This window comes from Populus nigra, chromosome 16 (genome assembly GCF_951802175.1).
Source record: "Populus nigra chromosome 16, ddPopNigr1.1, whole genome shotgun sequence".
NCBI classification, from domain to species: Eukaryota; Viridiplantae; Streptophyta; class Magnoliopsida; order Malpighiales; family Salicaceae; genus Populus; species Populus nigra.
In genome coordinates this window covers 5123931-5142946 of record NC_084867.1, presented here as the reverse complement: position 1 = coordinate 5142946, position 19016 = coordinate 5123931, and the positions used below count along the sequence as shown (strand labels likewise).

Sequence of the window (19016 nt, the reverse complement as noted above, 5' to 3'; positions counted from 1 at the left end):
AGGCTACGAAACCAAACTTATCTACATTTTTATTTTATTTTTTGTTTTTTTGTTTGTTTTTTTTTTTTTGCAAATTAGATACTATCCCATTCCTTTAGTTGTTGCCTTTAACAAAAAAACATAAATAATATAATAATCCAATGTGCGATCCACAATCATATGTTAAAATGTGTGTGTGAAAATAAAGGTTTAAGAATACTTGTTAAATTAGTATATAAGCAAAATAAATTGATAATAATGCGAGATTTTGTAAACCTGAATATTTCAAGAAGTATTCTGATAGACCTTGTTATGAATGTTTACTAAGATGTGTCTCAAGAGTCACTTTATCAAAAGAACTCCTTGACTCTGCCATCTTAGTAACAACAGTTTTGCAAATAGAAAACCCAGTTAGTTAAATTTTTTTTAAGTATCAACTACTACCCTTTCCCCCCCAACCAAAATGAGACATTATCCTCAATGTTCTAAGGTAGAAAGATAGAGTATAGAAGACATCACCTGAAACAACGAACATTGACAAACCTGAAACACATTTAAACAAATATAAGAAATAACAAAACAAAATAATAAGCTATTAATAAAACTAAAAGACACAAAGTTTTACAAACGAAGGCTCAAATTTAATCTAAGTGTTTTATGGCTTTCCTTAGTTGACCAATTTATGCGACTTATGAAGGGATCAATTATAGGGATGAAAGATTGTAATTGGTCAATCAATTGTTCAGCAGTAGCAATAGAGATTATGATTTGTCGTGCTGAAGATGTTAGAAATTTATGTTTCCACAGCTTGATCAAGAAAAGATAACAATTTATCATAAAAACCATTAACATTTAACAAACATATATGTTTTTAGTGAATGTGCAGTTAGGCCCAAGAGGAAATATGAAAGATCTCTTTCAATGTGCCCAGACCACCTGGTAAGGCAATAAAGGCATCAACGTGTTTAAACATTGTATTTAGTCGATCAGACATTGCTGTAGTTCCTCTCCAATTGTTTTTCCAATGAGGTCCTATTTTGCTAAAGCTTTGGGGAAGACCCCCAAAACTTGACTGCCTCCTAAAAATACAGCTATTAACACACTCCCTATTAAACCCAAGGGTGCCTCCTCCATACACTAAATGAATCTTTCTCTCAGCTAATATCTGACCAAGATGATTTGCTGATTCTAAAAACTCATTTTCTTTCCCAGGACTGGATCCACCGAAAACATAAATATTTCTTATTTGATGACTTGAGGAACCTGGCATTTCTACACACTTCGATATCCGTTGAATATGTGGGTTGAGTAGAAATGAAGGGAAGGAAAAGAAGATTTTATAGATGAGAAATTAAAAATGCAATCATACCATCTATATGTAGGCCAGCTGAAGTCTCTCTCTCTCTTTTTCTCTCTCTCTTTTTCTCTCTCTCTCTCTCTCTCTCTTTATTTTTTATTTTAAAAAAACATGTGTATGTACAAGTAGTTGTGATTGTGGCTCACATCTTCCCTTGGTTTTACGTCCAAGAACGGCTTAAACGCCCTTTATAGGTCGGGGATAGGCTTCCCATCCAGTTTTCTTAAAAACTGGCAAACATGGTCTTTTTTAGTCAGATTTCCAAGACTATGTCGAGCATGTTCTTTATGGAATTGTGGCCATAAATCATGAATTGCACAATGCACATCTCCACTAGGGTGCGTCTCAAGAGTCAATAGAAGATTATTTAAAGACCCTTTACTCAGGTCATCCTTAATGAATTGTATTTTATCTTCACGGTTTACAGATATCATTCCTAAAGAACGACATTTTGCATCACAAGTCCATCTAGGACATCTGTGACAGACTTTCAGTCGTTTTGCACGACGTTTCTTTGCAAAAGTGCTTTTACCTGTTCCAGGCATGTATGAAATGAAAGAATTGGAGTACTCACCTGATAATCAGACCTTTGCTTCAATTAGCTAACGAATATCTTCAGGAATTCCATGGTTCATTAACAATTTCAATCTTTGATACCTAGCACGGTAAATTTTTATAATTGCATTTTGAGGCAAAGCGGGAAAATACTTTTTTAATTTTTCAAGAGTGTTATCCATTTTGTTTAGATGAGAAGTGGAAAAGAGATGCAAAGAAGGGAGAAAGAGCAAAGAATTGCACAAATATATACACAGATATCAGTTATCATGGGAAACTGAAAGAACCGACTTAAGAGTCACGGAGTACTGTTATCTGCCATTTGATCGGGGGTGAGAGAAACTAGCAAAAGAAAGGTCACATCAAAAGAAACACAAAAACAATGTGAGAAAAAGAATCAATCTTTATATACAGAAGCACACAATTCAATAGAGTCATTTTCAACTGAAAAATTGTCAAAGTAAAGTTTCAAACGATGTCCCTTTACCTTAAAAACATTATTATTCTTTGGATTCTCGATATCACAGGCCTCATATGGATACACATGTTTCACAATAAAAGGACCGTTCTATCTTGATCTTAGGTTTCTAGGAAATAAATGGAGTCGAGAATTATAAAGCAAGACTTTTTGACCAACATTGAATGTTTTTCTCAGTATTGTCTTGTCATAAAACTCTTTGATTCTTGCTTTATGAATTCTTGAATTCTCATATGCATCATTTCTTATTTTCTCAAGCTCATTTATTTGTAACTTACGCAGCTGACTAGCATCATCAAGGTTTGAATTGAAAGCTTTAATAGCCCAATAAGCTTTATGTTCAAGTTCCACAGGCAAGTGACAAGGTTTTCCATAGACTAGTCTATAAGGTGACATACCTAATGATGTTTTATAGGCAGTTCGATAAGCCAAAAGTGCATCATTAAGTCTTAAAGACCAGTCTTTCCTATTAGGGTTCACTGTTTTCTCGAAGATCTGTTTGATCTCCCTATTAGCAAGGTCTACTTGTCCACTTGTCTGAGGATGATAAGGGGTAGCAACTTTATGTGTGATTCTATATTTCTTCATTAAAGACTCAAATGGCTTGTTGCAGAAATGTGTTCCACCATCACTTATCATGGCTCGAGGGATTCCAAATCAACTTAAAATATTTACTTTCAAAGCAAAGAAAAACAAACATTGTGTAACATCTATGTACAAAGTTGTAATTAGGGCTAGAATGTTCTTCTCGGTGAATGTCTTTTAATCATTACACAATTTATTTCTTTTGTAACAATGCTCTCCCTTCAAGTTTTAGAACAAAGAACTAGATAATTCATACATGTTATGTTACGAGTCAGGTTAAATTTTTCTTGAATATAAAAAAAATATTCAGATATTGCTAATATTTTGTTTCTAGTGGAAAAGGTTTTTTAAATTGTGTGAGGGTTGACTCATTATAACCCGGTTGACTTTGTAAGTCCAAAATCAACCCATACAACCTACAAAAACATAGTTTGACTAAAAATAAATTCAAGATGACATTTTTATATATATATTATAATAACAACATATTGGATTGACTTCGGTCAACTTAGGTTAATATGTCAAATCTACGACTTAGGTTATGAGACTATAATAACCCTATATAAAGAAAATTAAAATAAATTATGAAGTCTAATTCTTAATTAATCCAATGTTGAAGGATAAAATTGAAAAAAAAATCAATTAAAAATGACCTAAAAAGGTGACCCGAGTTAATCTTTCAAACTCGCGACCTGAGTCATAAGACTAAGATAGCCTCCTGGAAAACAAATAGAAAACAATTACAAATTCCAATTTCAGTCAACTCAATGTTAAAGAATGAGATTAAAAAATAGATGAATTAAAAAAAAAGAACATAGAAAACAACCTGAGTCATTTTAAAAAAAAATGACATGAATAAACCCGGATTAACCTGCCAAATATTCGACTTTCGTTATAAGACTAATATAACCACCATAAAGAGTAAATCAAATAAATTATAAAAGTCAATTCTCAACTGCCCTTTTTAGACCCAATGTTAACGATAAATTTTTAAAAAACTTTAATTAAAAAAATGACATAAAAAAATAAGATAAATCAACCCAAGTTAACCTGTTAAGCACTATTTCCGAGTAATAAAACTGGGATAACCTAATAAAAAAACCAAAACAAATTATGAAGCATAATTCCTAATAAAACACAATATTAAATGATGAAATTGGAGAAGAAAAAAACTGAGTCAATTGGATTAACTCGCCAAACCTGCGACCCAGGTCATAAGATGAGAACAACCCAATAAAAACAAATCCAATGTTGAAGGACCCATGAACCTGGTCATGAGACCGAGATAACTTTTTAGAAAGAAAATGAAAAAAAAAATAACCCAATTTAACCAAGGTTAAAATACCAAAACTCGTGACTTTGATCATGAGATCAAGATATCCCTATAGAAAGAAAATAAAGACAAATTATGAAGCTCAATTCTCAACTAACTAAGTATTGAATGATAAGATTGGAAAAAAAATCAATTAGAAAAAGGACACAAAAAACAACCCGGGTCAACTTAGGTTAACCCGTTAAACATTATTCTCAGATCATGAAGCCGAAATAACATGATAAAAAGTAAATAGAACAAATCATGAAGTCTAATTCTCAATCAATCCAGTATTAAAGGATGAAATTAGCAAAAAAAAGTTAATTCAGAAAAAAAAATTGAATCAAACAGGTTAACTTGTCAAACTAGGTTAACCTATCAACCCACAATCTGTACCAGGAGAGTGTGATAACTCAATAAATAAATAAATATAATATTAAAAGATAAAATTAAAAAAAAACTTGATTGAACAAAAATCAAAGAAAAAAAAAGTTAAGCACTATTACAATTAATAGTATTGTGTGAAGAGGGGTACAGTGAAACCCCCTCCTCTTTTAGTTTATAGTTAACTAAATTTGTGGGTCTGCGCTACATCCTGGGTTGGAACTTACTCAATTTAACTTGTTAAACTTATAGTCTAAGCAATGAAACCGGGATAAATAAATAGAAAATAAACTGAAGAAAATCAAGAAGCTTAATATCAAAAGGCTCCAATCTTTAATGATGGAACTGGAAAAAAAAATATCATTCAATATAAAGTTGAATGATAAAATTAATATATATATATATATATATATATATATATATATATTAAAAAAAAACTTCAAAGTAAATTCAACAAATAACAACAAATAAATAGAACCAAGATAACCCAAGTCATTTTTAAAATTAGTAAGAAATTCCATAGAATGTAATTAAATAAAAATAATGAAGTCTAATCTTCAATTGAGTAAATGCTAAAATCGGAAACTTTAAAAACAAACTAAATGAAGAAACTCAATTTTCAACCAATTTAATGTTCAAGGATGAAATAAAAAAATTAAAATAAATTGCCAAAGGAAAAAATAGCAATCAAAATAATATGGATCAAATTTAATAGGAAAAAAAACTTCAGGAGGATGCAATTGTAAAAAAATCAATTTAAAAAACTATCTTGAATAAAACAAATAGCAATCAAAAAAGAATAAGAATGAAATTTAAGAGATGAAAAAATTATAGGGGGATGAGATTGAATAAGAATTCTAATTTTATAAATTATTCCAAATAAAATAAATAATAAAAAAAAAATAGAGACCAAATCTAAAATAATAACAAGTTAAATGGCAGCTTTAAATTTTTGAAAGGGCAAGAGTATAAATCAAGGAGGAGAGAAAAAATAAAAGGGAAAAGGTTATTTATGCCAAACCTGATAACCATTGGCCACAGAGGACACTGAAACAATTTTAACGCCAACATGAGAGGAGAGGTTTGGTCTCGGATGGCACTGTATGTGCTACCTAAAGGGCGAGGGGATCGCCCAAGTGCTGACATGTGCTATTTTTTTAAATAATATTTATATTTATTAAGTTACAAAATTACCCCTAAACCAACATGATAATAACAAAACAACAAAAAAAAAACCTTGTGAGAAATACAAAAATTCCCCTAAGTATAAGCACAAAAAAAAACACTCTCTTTCATGGGCATTCAAGTTATTTAATTGTTCTTAAAATAAATATAAAAAGCTCTTACACTCAAGATTAATAATTTTTTACTTTTAAGAGTAACTAAGTAGTTAAACTATGAAAAAATTAAAAAATTAATGACTAAGATGTTCCATTCAAATAAAAAATGACAAACAAATAGTATAAAAAGATGCAATTACCCCTAATACATAACTTATATTTTTTTAAAAAAAAAAAAGAAGTAAAATGGTAATTCTACTATTACAATCAAGGTAATGGAAGAAGTATGTGCATGTTTTAGGTTTTTCTATTTTAATGGCTGCCGGACCATGGAATTTCTGGAAACATTTTCTATTTTCTAAGTAACGTAGTTATGCTAACAGTCAGCTATGTATTGGGTTCTTCATTCCAAGCAAGTCATGGATTCAGAAGCATATTAGATAGAACTCTTTTTTTCTGAAGAAAAAACAGTACCCCACAATTTTAATGCTCTTATGCCAACTCTGTTTAACAATAAATATTAATAAAAATAAAAACTGCCCCATTCACAAAGCAATGAAAACATTAACAAGAGAATTAATGCATTGCATCAGCGTTCGCTCAACTCAATGGATAATTTTGCCTTTCTCTGCTTCACACAAGTTTGTGAGTTCACTCACTCTCATGTCACCTCCATTATTTTTATCTCTATCGTGTTCTTCATGAATAAGATTATTATATACAAACACAGTTATATGTTCAAATATATAAACAGATATTGGAAACTTAAGCACCAACTGTTGACGAAGTTTTGGAATCCTGAAGAGAGATCACAGTTTCGAAAGCACCAATCAGAGCTTTCACCTTACTCTTCCTGCTCTCGACAAGCTTAACTGCAGTCTCCTCGATCATGTTATTTAACAAACTCTGCACATTTTTCTTTTCTTGCATATCTTTGTGTTCTAAAACAACTTTCTCCGATTCCATTTTTGCGCTATTAGCTTCATTTTCACAAACTACTTTGCTCTTGAGGTTGTCCTTGCTGGTACCAGTTTCACCAATTTGGCCTTCGCCAAGGGATCTTCGCCTAAATATGAGTCTCCTTGAAGTTCTATTTTCAGGCTGAAGTTCAACCACCATTCCTGGCCTAAAATTTACCTTTCTGGCTGCGGAATCTTTACCTGTAGTGTAAACTACTGCATCCTTCCTAGGCCTAGTCTTAGATGGTAGTTTGTTCGCAGCAGTGTTCTTAAGATCAGTTACATAGCATTCATTGCAGGCACTGCTATGGGAAGACTTGGATGATGCCAAAGAAGATATGGGCGTTCGACTAGTGCGAGCTGTTCCATCTTTAATATGTCTAACGCACTTCTTCTCAGAGGATGGAGGCAGATGAGTGGAATGAATTCCTTTCTTAGTGCGCCTCATGATCTTCTTAGCAGGAGGTGCAGACAATCCAGCTGTGAGAGTTCCAATATGAGAAAGTTTCATAGCTTTGTTCTCATCAGTATCTAATTCACTGATAGGCAAACTCTTCTTTGAAACATCCTGACAGCCAGGTTGCTTGTATTCAGCCTTTACAACTTCATTTTGACCCTTCAGTTGAGAAACTCCTTTAACATAATGTTCGGAAAACACAGAAACAATTGGTCGCATCAAGACTTTCTTGACTGATGAAGAAAGAGCTGGTGGTGCCACCAACTTCTTCTCACCAGCACCTGATCTTACCTTGAGAGGTAATAAAAGCCGTTTTGAAAGTACAATTTCTTTCTTGGTTGATGATGAAACTTTTCGCCCAGTGACAAGAGGAACGCTGGAGTTGTGTCTTTGTGAGCCAGGAGATGGAAATCCTCCCTGTCTTTCTGCTAAAATTACAGTCTTCTTCATATTCATGCCTTGCTTTTCTTTGATGCTCTTTAATATGGGATTCCTTGTCTTCATTTCTGAATCATGCTTTGTTCCATATTTGCAATAATCATGGCAGGAACCAGTTGACGATGCGAGATATCGTGAAAGAATATTTACTCTAGTGTAGGGGATAGTTATATCCCCAGTGGAGTACCTTCTTATACGGCCACCTTCAGGCTCGGTATTCTCTGGGATCAGAGAATCATTTTCATGAATCATAAAGATAGAACCATTATCTGGGATCGTTGACATACAACTCCTCTCTCTGATCACATCATTAGTTTTTTCAATCATTGCTGCTGAAACGAAAAGGGAAATTCCCCAGCCCTGCAGCAGAAGAGAGGAGAGGGACTTTTTCAATCGAAACAGCAAGAGAGAGGACAAAATAATCAAAACAAAAGATACACAATAAAAGTATGGCATATTGAAGATAATATGAATCACTAAGCATAACAAGAATCACAAATCATGAGCAATGAAGATCTCGAGTTCTTAAAGTTAACTTCATGGGGATGATGAAAACAAAGATCTTCTTGAGGGCACTGGTGATTTTTTGAAGGAAGCGAGTCAAAATAATAGCTTAGAGAACTAGACCTTCAAAAAACAGCAAAAACTTCATGCTCACAAACATAGAAGAGCCTCTCGCATACTGACTCAAACTTGTCTCGGCACCTGCTAAAGATTTAAGACATGAACATGCATGATTGTAACATTAGGTGCATAAAAGAAATGCAATAGATGCAGAGATCTGAAAAATGAATTCAAGGCACCTAGACTGGAGACGGAGAAGGAGAGGAAGATATTTAAGCAATTGATGTTGTGAATTTCATTATTTTCTCCATAAACAAATTGAGACAGTAACAAAAACTCATATTTTCTTATTGTTAATTATGAAGATGGCTTCCACGTAATTATTAATGTTTCATAGGAACATACAGGCCTTCAAATTATTGAAACCAGGGATATTGCATGCATTCTTGGCTCTAATTAATTAAAATTAAAAGCATCAGTGATTTCCATCAGCACAGAGAAGATGAAATGAAAACAAGGCAAGCACCTTTTGTACTCGAAGTTTCTCTGCTCTGTATTTGCCTTGGCAAAAAGAATATTGGTAAATAGGAAAGAAGAGGTTAACGATAATTCAGTGCTGGATTTTGGGGGTTGCATTACGATTGGAGACGAGAGAGAGGGTTTAACAACCTCCTCGTAAAACGGAAAGAGGAGCTGTCGTCGTCGTCGTCTAATTACATAAGAAGATAGAAACCTGGAAATCCCCAACTTATCCTTACATTATCAATTGAATCTCGCACCAACAACATTGGACAATGCTGCCATCCGGACACCAAAATAGTAAATCTTTCTTGTTTTTTCCCGCTTCATAAAAGAGAAATTTACTAAAATTAATTATGAAGACATATTGGAGTCTTTTTGAGGGAAACACGTGTGAACTGAACAGAAGATGGTTCCAGGAATGACATTGTTGAGGTAGAAACAAAAGACTGATAAGAAGCCTGTCCAGCTCCAATCATTATCATGTCCTTCTCCAAATTTAGCTAAAACTATAGGGAAATCTCAGTCCATCACGCCGACAGCCTCTGGTTGCTTGGTTTGGTTTTACCATCAAAGGGAAGCTATCTTATGTAAGAAGATTTTGTTCAAACTCACAGTTTTGCATTAATTCTCGATCCAATCAATTACAATATTCCGCACGTCCTCTTTTCCTTGAAATTAAGTCTCGCAACCATTTAACTTCAGTAAATTAGACCCAAAATTTAATGTAAAACTAATTGATTTAGTAATCATTTTTTCCTGTTATATCCAGGTTTCTTTTTGCATTATTTAAGCACAACTGTGATTTTGAGAATTCAGAGTATTTTTCTAAAATTGTGTGCGACTGGGATTTCTCAACCTTTTTTTCTTTCTTTTTCATCATAATTTGATGTTGTTTACTTCTGGGTCCATTTATATTAGAATCTAACCATTCCTAATAGTTTATTACTAGTTACATGCCCCGCGAGATGCCGCGGGTCAATTATTTTTTGCATTTTAAAAATAGTTAAGATCTAAAAATATTAGGTTTTTTTACAAAGTTATACCCAAGAATCTCAGGTTTGGTTGCAACGCCTGATCCAAGAGTAATGTTTATAATATTAATAATAACATTAAACTTGGGTTAACCCTTAGTATAAAAGTGTCTGGATTGCAATACCAGACCCAATAACATTGGACATGGGTCTAGCTGCAAGGTTGTGTCATAAAAGTGTGATAATTTAATAAATTAGTTAAAAAAAACCAACAGGAAGAAAAAAACTAATGAAAAAAAAGAAAAAAAATATGAATTAATTGGGTTAACCCTTCAAACGAGGTTAACCCGTCATACCTTGAATTTGCATCGTGAAAGCTTGATAGTTAAAAAGAAAAAAACAAATTAATGGGTTAACCCAGAATTAACTAGGCTAACTCGTCAAACCAGGTTAACCTGTCAAATCCAGAATCCGTGTAATGAAAGTTTGATAACTAAATATAAAAAAATTTAACATTAACAATTTAAATTAAACAAAAAAAATTAATTAAAAAAAAGCATCAGCCTTTTCACAGTGGACTGCACTGTGCAGTTCAAAGTCAAAGGCATAAAAAAAAAAAACTAAAGGCATCAGTCAAAAACTACTTAGAAAAAAATTTAATATTAATAAACTAAATTAATTAAATAAAATTAATTAAAAAGAAAAAATAAAAGAAAAAAAACCTCTAAGAAGAAAAAAAACTAAATAGAAAGAAATTTAACATTAACAAACTAAACTAAACGAAAAGAAAAAAATAATTAAAAAGAAAAAAAAAGCAAAAAATAAAATAAAATTCATGTTAACTCGTCAAACCAAGTTAACCCGTTAAACCCGGGATCTGTGTCATGAATGTCTGGTAACTAAATAAAAAAAAAAGTGAATATTAACAAACTGAACTAAACAAAAAAAATTAATTTAAAAGAAAAAAATTCCGGGTTAACTCGTCAAACCATGTTAATCTGTTAAACCCAGTATTTGTGTCATGAAAGTCTGATAACTAAATAAAAAAAATTAACATTAACAAACTAAATTAAACAAAAATATATATGAAAATAATAATAAAAAAAATTGACGGGTCAACCCGGAATTAACTGGGTTCACCCGTGAAACCAGGTTAACCCGTGAAACTCGGGATATGTGTCATGAAAGTCTAATAACTAAATAGAAAGAAATTTAACATTAAAAAACTAAACTAAACGAAAAAAATTAATTAAGAAATAAAGAAAAAAGCAAAAAAAAATCCCAAAAAGCATAAAAAAACTTAGATAACCTATAAAAAAAAACACGCCTAAGGAAGGAATCAGTGTAACCTCTAAGAAGAAAAAAAACTAAATAGAAAGAAATTTAACATTAACAAACTAAACTAAACGAAACGAAAAAAAATAATTAAAAGCAAAAAAAAAGCAAAAAATAAAATAAAATTCATGTTAACTCGTCAAACCAAGTTAACTCGTTAAACCCGGGATCTGTGTCATGAATGTCTGGTAACTAAATAAAAAAAAAATGAATATTAACAAACTGAACTAAACAAAAAAAATTAATTAAAAAGAAAAAAATCTGGGTTAACTCGTCAAACCATGTTAATCTGTTAAACCCAGTATTTATGTCATGAAAGTCTGATAACTAAATAAAAAAAAATTTAACATTAACAAACTAAATTAAACAAAAATATTTATGAAAATAATAATAAAAAAAAATTGACGGGTCAACCCGAAATTAACTGGGTTCACCCGTGAAACCAGGTTAACCCGTGAAACTCGGGATATGTGTCATGAAAGTCTAATAACTAAATAGAAAGAAATTTAACATTAACAAACTAAACTAAATGAAAAAAATTAATTAAAAAAATAAAAAAAAAGCATAAAAAAATCCCAAAAAGCATAAAAAAACTTAGATAACCTAAAAAAAAAAACATGCCTAAGGAAGGAATCAGTGTAACCTCTAAGAAGAAAAAAAACTAAATAGAAAGAAATTTAACATTAACAAACTAAACGAAACGAAACGAAAAAAAATAATTAAAAAGAAAAAAAAAGCAAAAAATAAAATAAAATTCATGTTAACTTGTCAAACCAAGTTAACTCGTTAAACCCGAGATCTGTGTCATGAATGTCTGGTAACTAAATAAAAAAAAAGTGAATATTAACAAACTGAACTAAACAAAAAAAATTAATTAAAAAGAAAAAAATCCGGGTTAACTCATCAAACCATGTTAATCTGTTAAACCCAGTATTTGTGTCATGAAAGTCTGATAACTAAATAAAAAAAAAATTTAACATTAACAAACTAAATTAAACAAAAATATTTATGAAAATAATAATAATAAAAAATTGACGGGTCAACCCGGAATTAACTGGGTTCACCCGTGAAACCAGGTTAACCCGTGAAACTCGGGATATGTGTCATGAAAGTCTAATAACTAAATAGAAAGAAATTTAACATTAACAAACTAAACTAAATGAAAAAAATTAATTAAAAAAATAAAAAAAAAGCATAAAAAAATCCCAAAAAGCATAAAAAAACTTAGATAACCTAAAAAAAAAAAAAACATGCCTAAGGAAGGAATCAGTGTAACCTCTAAGAAGAAAAAAAACTAAATAGAAAGAAATTTAATATTAACAAACTAAACGAAACGAAACGAAAAAAAATAATTAAAAAGAAAAAAAAAGCAAAAAATAAAATAAAATTCATGTTAACTTGTCAAACCAAGTTAACTCGTTAAACCCGGGATCTGTGTCATGAATGTCTGGTAACTAAATAAAAAAAAAAAGTGAATATTAACAAACTGAACTAAACAAAAAAAATTAATTAAAAAGAAAAAAATTCGGGTTAACTCATCAAACCATGTTAATCTGTTAAACCCAGTATTTGTGTCATGAAAGTCTGATAACTAAATAAAAAAAAATTTAACATTAACAAACTAAATTAAACAAAAATATTTATGAAAATAATAATAATAAAAAATTGACGGGTCAACCCGGAATTAACTGGGTTCACCCGTGAAACCAGGTTAACCCGTGAAACTCGGGATATGTGTCATGAAAGTCTAATAACTAAATAGAAAGAAATTTAACATTAACAAACTAAACTAAATGAAAAAAATTAATTAAAAAAATAAAGAAAAAAGCAAAAAAAAATCCCAAAAAGCATAAAAAAAACAGCTAAAAAAAATTAGATAACCTATAAAAACAAAACACGCCTAAGGAAGGAATCAGTGTAACCTCTAAGAAGAAAAAAAACTAAATAGAAAGAAATTTAACATTAACAAACTAAACTAAACGAAACAAAAAAAAAATAATTAAAAAGAAAAAAAAGCAAAAAATAAAATAAAATTCATGTTAACTCGTCAAACCAAGTTAACTCGTTAAACCCGGGATCTGTGCCATGAATGTCTGGTAACTAAATAAAAAAAAAGTGAATATTAACAAACTGAACTAAACAAAAAAAATTAAAAAGAAAAAAATCCGGGTTAACTCATCAAACCATGTTAATCTGTTAAACCCAGTATTTGTGTCATGAAAGTCTGATAACTAAATAAAAAAAAATTTAACATTAACAAACTAAATTAAACAAAAATATTTATGAAAATAATAATAAAAAAAAAATTGACGGGTCAACCCGGAATTAACTGGGTTAACCCGTGAAACTCGGGATATGTGTCATGAAAGTCTAATAACTAAATAGAAAGAAATTTAACATTAACAAACTAAACTAAATGAAAAAAAATTAATTAAAAAAATAAAAAAAAAGGCAAAAAAAATCCCAAAAAACATAAAAAAACAGCTAAAAAAACTTAGATAACCTAAAAAAAAAAAAAACATGCCTAAGGAAGGAATCAGTGTAACCTCTAAGAAGAAAAAAAACTAAATAGAAAGAAATTTAACATTAACAAACTAAACTAAACGAAACGAAAAAAAAATAATTAAAAAGAAAAAAAACCAAAAAATAAAATAAAATTCATGTTAACTCGTCAAACCAAGTTAACCCGTTAAACCCGGGATCTGTGTCATGAATGTCTGGTAACTAAATAAAAAAAAATGAATATTAACAAACTGAACAAAACAAAAAAAATTAATTAAAAAGAAAAAAATCTAGGTTAACTCGTCAAACCATGTTAATCTGTTAAACCCAGTATTTGTGTCATGAAAGTCTGATAACTAAATAAAAAAAAATTTAACATTAACAAACTAAATTAAAAAAAATTATTTATGAAAATAATAATAAAAAAAAATTGACGGGTCAACCCGGAATTAACTGGGTTAACCAGTGAAACCAGGTTAACCCGTGAAACTCGAGATATGTGTCATAAAAGTCTAATAACTAAATAGAAAAAAATTTAACATTAACAAACTAAACTAAACAAAAAAAATTAATTAAAAAAATAAAAAAAAAAAGCAAAAAAAATCCCAAAAAGCATAAAAAAACAGCTAAAAAAACTTAGATAACCTAAAAAAAAACATAAGGAAGGAGTCAGTGTTTTACTATGGACTGCACAATACAGTTCACAGTAAAACACTGATTCTTTTTAGTTATAGTTTAATCATTTATTAATAAATAATCATGGTTAAAAAAAATACAGAACAGGACATGTTAGGCCCCTGGAAAAAATTGCAGCCCAAACTTCTATAAAAGAATTTAAATTTTTTTAATATTTTAATATGTTAATATTAAAAATAAAAAAATAAAAATATATTTTTTAATATATTTTTTAATAAAAAAGCATTAAAAACAACTTATTAAATTAATTAATTAACCAGAAAAGGATATTCAAATAAAAACGCACAACGTTAACGAGCTGAAAATTAAGGATCTTGTGACCTCTAACCTCAAACAAACTCAGACGATTTATCGAATGATCAAACCCATGAAACTAACTACGATGAATCAGGCCAAAATGACCAACAGCAGCACCAGTATCTGGACACGTCCACATTGAAATAATCCAAAAGTAGAACCGAAGCAAGAGACAGTAGCCACAACAACCACCAGCATCTCAGCAGCAGCAAGCACAACAGCACCCAGCACGATGGACATGGAGATCAAGCATCCCAACCCTCACAGATCCTTTTTCAAGGAAGAATTGAAGACGTTGGAACCGGTGTTGGACTGAGAGGATAAAGCTTGTGTTGTCTGTTAAAACCTCTAATATTAAATGGTTCAGACTTCAGAGTAATTTTTCCTTTATCCTTTCATCAGTAATTTTTTAATTCTATTTATATTCTAGTTTTACTGAAACTAGAATAACCCATATGATACGTGAGTAATTACTATAGTTATAAAAGATACCTGTGTTTATTTATTGAAAAGTGATTTTTAAAAATTATTTTTTAAATTTTTTTATATTTATTTGTCATTAGAAAAATTGATCAACGAAAAATATTTTTCAGTTAAAGAAAAATTTAATTTGGTTTTCATGAAAGTGTTTTCCTGAAAAATTTGGACGGAAAATACTTTTCCAAAGTTATGAAAAATTTAGAAATGTCATATTATTTGCTGATTATATCAAATTTGATCCTCAAACTTTTGATTGCTATATATATTTGTTTTGAATATTTATTTTTCAATTTTATCTCTTTTATATTAACTTTGATCCTTATTTTTTATAATTGTTATTTGCTTTTCCCGTATTATTTTTTTATTGAAATTTTTTATCTATCAAATTTTGTCCTCATTCTTTTGATTGTTACTTATTTTATTTGAAATAATTTATGAAATGTTAATTATTATTATTTTAATTTCTTCATCTTTCATTTTTTTATTTTTTAGATTTGATCTTTATTATTTTGATTATTATTTATTTTATTTGAGATAATTTATGAAATTATATTTTTTTCAATTTCATTCTTATTCAACTTTTTAATTTGTAAGATTTGTTCCTCATTGTTTTAATAAACTTGAGAAAAATAAAATATTAATAAGTTATTTTTCAGCTCATTTTTCTTGACATAACCAAACACTGGAAAATATTTTTCAACTTATTTTTCATTACAATACCAAACATCAAAAAATAATTCACTTTTCTGGAATTCACTTTTCAAAAGAAAACTACTTTCCAGCAAACAAACAGGACCTAAGAGAGTTGAGGTTCTTGAACAGACTTGAAACACCATGGGTTCTATGCTGTTTATGTTCTTCATTTTTATCATCAAACTTAATTTCTTTGCTTTTTTAACCTCCCAAGTTATATCAACATGATTTTATTTGTTAATACCTTGTTCCTTTGCATGCTCTTATATATATATGCAAAAATGTCGAAAACAATTCCAAAGTTAATTCAAAGATTATTTTTTCAAAATAAATTTTTAGATTATAGTTAAAAAAAAATTAAAAGAACAATGACATAAAAAGATGATTGTTCCAAAGACACATAAAGCTTCAATTTGATCCCTAAAGTCTCAATTTATGCATTATTTAGTCCTTGAAGTTTTAAGGTTTTATATTTTGATTCTAAACTTTATTTTCTAATGTTTGAGTCACCAAGTGTTGAGAGAAAAGAAAGAACGTTATTGAAAATTTTAAAGAAAAAGACAGAGATCTATCATATATATTTTCTAATATGAAAAAAAAAAAAACAATCTTGAAATCAATAGATTCATCTTGCATAGAGGAGTTTCATAGATGTTGTTTGAATTTTTTTTATTGGTGGATTTTTTTTTTGGGCCGGGGGGTATTATTAATAAGATCTCTACATGGGGTATTATTAATAAGATCTCTACGATATTTATCAATGTTTACAAGTGAAAACAAGTTTAAAAATTGGATTGTTGGGTCTAACTCATGCCTCAACTCTTCATCCTTTAAAAATGACTATAATTTGAAGTAGAAAATAATTTGTGGTTTACCTATAGACAATGTATTCTTATCTATTTAAAAAGAAATAAAACTATAGGCGTAGGTTTATCCATCTAGACCCGAGCACATCTCACCTATTTGTTAAACAACCTTTAACTTTTTTTTTTAATTTTAGAGTAAAATCAACTTCAAATAAATTTATTAAAATAATATGTAAACAATTATCCATTTATATCATTATTTTTAAGAACAATATATTTTTTTATGGTAATATTAACTATTACTTTACGAATAATCATATATTAACTAATATGCAAAAAAAATTTAAAAATCTCATTAATTTTTAATAAGAATATAATATCTATTTTGTTATTTTGTTATTATAATTTCTTCAGATTTATTATTCTTAAATTTATTCAAACATGCATGTTAAAATGATCAATTCATGATTTGTTCTATTTTTTTATTAAAATTTTCTTTCATAGTCATAATAAGTTTTTAATTGAAAATACACATTTTCTTCAAAACAAAAAAGAAATACATGAAAATGTTTTATTAAAAAGATATATTCCTTTTCTTTTTAATTCGAGTAATTGGAATTTTTATGAATACTTTTTAACTTTTATTAGTTTTTATTCAATAAACCATATAAACCATGTTGCTAATAAAAAAGATATATTATTGTCAAAAACAATTACATGAATGAGAGAAGAAAATTTTGACTAAAAAATATTTTTTTCCTTTAATATTTAAGTCTTGGTATTTCTTACAAATATTCATTTTAATTTTTACATAATTAAATAAAAATAAATTTTGAAAAGTTCCTCGCTTCACTGTACTAGTGTTATACTAAAAATAGGAGAAAAACAGGCTATTCTAAATCTTCGACTAGATTATTGTAGTTTTTTTTTTCATTTTAGTTATTAATTTTTTTTCTTCTCAACTGAATATTTCAGCTAAATGGATGATTAATTGCTTCTAATTTATTAAGAAACGAGTTATTAATTTTTTTTCTTCTCAACTGAATATTTCAGCTAAATGGATGATTAATTACTTCTAATTTATTAAGAAACGATAAGATTGAAAGATAAAGAATCAAAATAAAAAAATCAAGAAAAATATTTTGCAATTTAAAAACTTGCATGAAAAGTTTAGTCTGATCCTTCTATTTTCTAATTTCTAAAATTTAATTTTTTTATTTTTTAATTTAATTTTGCTTTAAATTTTTTTTTAATCCCTGATTTAAAAAATGAGAGTCTCTGAATTTCAGTTGAAGAAAGAAAAAATCTTCGTTAATACCAATTACAACCATGAAAAATATCAATTTTAGTGTTAATGGTTCCATTCGAGGAGTAGAGTTTTAGCTTGGTGTTCTTTGTCCTTCTCCTTACTTGGAATGGTAGATCTAGTCTCTAGAATATTTTTAAAATTGAGTTGATTTTGAGTTTCTTGACTAGTTTTTGGGTTATTCGAGGTTATTATTTGGTTTATGATAGTGTTTTTTAGGTGTTTTAGATTAAAAATAAGTTAAAATTTGAATTTTTAGACATAAGATACCCATGACCCAACTTCTCAACGACCCTTCGAACACTGGATTGTGGCCAGCAAACGACATGTCATCTGCTGATATAGACAAACATTTTTTGTATTTTTTTAAATTATTTTCCACCCTTTCATATAAAAAAATAAAATGCTAGACTCGCAGGCCAAACCTTTTCTGAATGGACTAGACGTGCAAGCTCACGCACGAGCCCGACTTGTTTTTTTTCTCTCTCTACATTTTACACTTCAGTCCATTCAAATAGATTATCTAAAAAATAACTTGAAATATTTTTTATTGGACATCATTGAAATTTCTTTTTTCTTTTTATGAAATCAAAGTTTTTTTTAATGATATTAGCAATAGCTCTTTTTGTACAATCGTTCAAGATTTTTTTATTTTATTTGATAGCTATATTTTTTTTCTGTCTAAAATCTTTTTTGTTTTTAATGAAATCTTTAGCATTGTTTTTTATAACATTAGTGGCTTTTTTATATATATATAGCCCTCCACAATGGTTGACTCATTATAAAGAAAATTGGCTCACAATAAAAAAATTTCCTTGCTGCTATAAAAAATACATTGCTAATAGTTACTTTTTTTATATATAGCTAAATTGTATTTTTAATATATACTCGTTGGAGAGCGTGGTCTATAGACTAGCTTCATAACTAAAGCACGGTATACCTCTCTATACAAGGGCGGACCAAGTCGAAGGAGCCATGGCACTAGTAAAGTTTAACAAAGTTTTCAGTTTGGTCCTAAATTGAAGTTTTATTTTAAACATATCCTTGAATTTAAGGCTGG

At 29.1% G+C, this 19016-nt stretch overlaps 1 protein-coding gene across 1 annotated transcript; it reads right to left on the bottom strand.

Moving 5' to 3' along the window:
• Positions 1-6486: 6486 nt before the first annotated feature.
• Positions 6487-8956, bottom strand: LOC133675240 (uncharacterized). The gene is made up of 2 exons (XM_062096555.1): positions 8875-8956; positions 6487-8144 (listed from the first exon to the last, which is right to left on the bottom strand). The coding sequence occupies exon 2, from the start codon at positions 8109-8111 to the stop codon at positions 6696-6698; it is 1416 nt and encodes a 471-aa protein (XP_061952539.1). The 5' UTR covers positions 8112-8144; positions 8875-8956; the 3' UTR covers positions 6487-6695.
• Between the last annotated feature and the right edge of the window lie 10060 nt (positions 8957-19016).

What these genes read in the sequence shown, in the direction of transcription:
- LOC133675240 (XM_062096555.1), bottom strand. Translation starts at nt 8,111, where the DNA reads ATGATTGAAAAAACTAATGATGTGATCAGAGAGAGGAGTTGTATGTCA.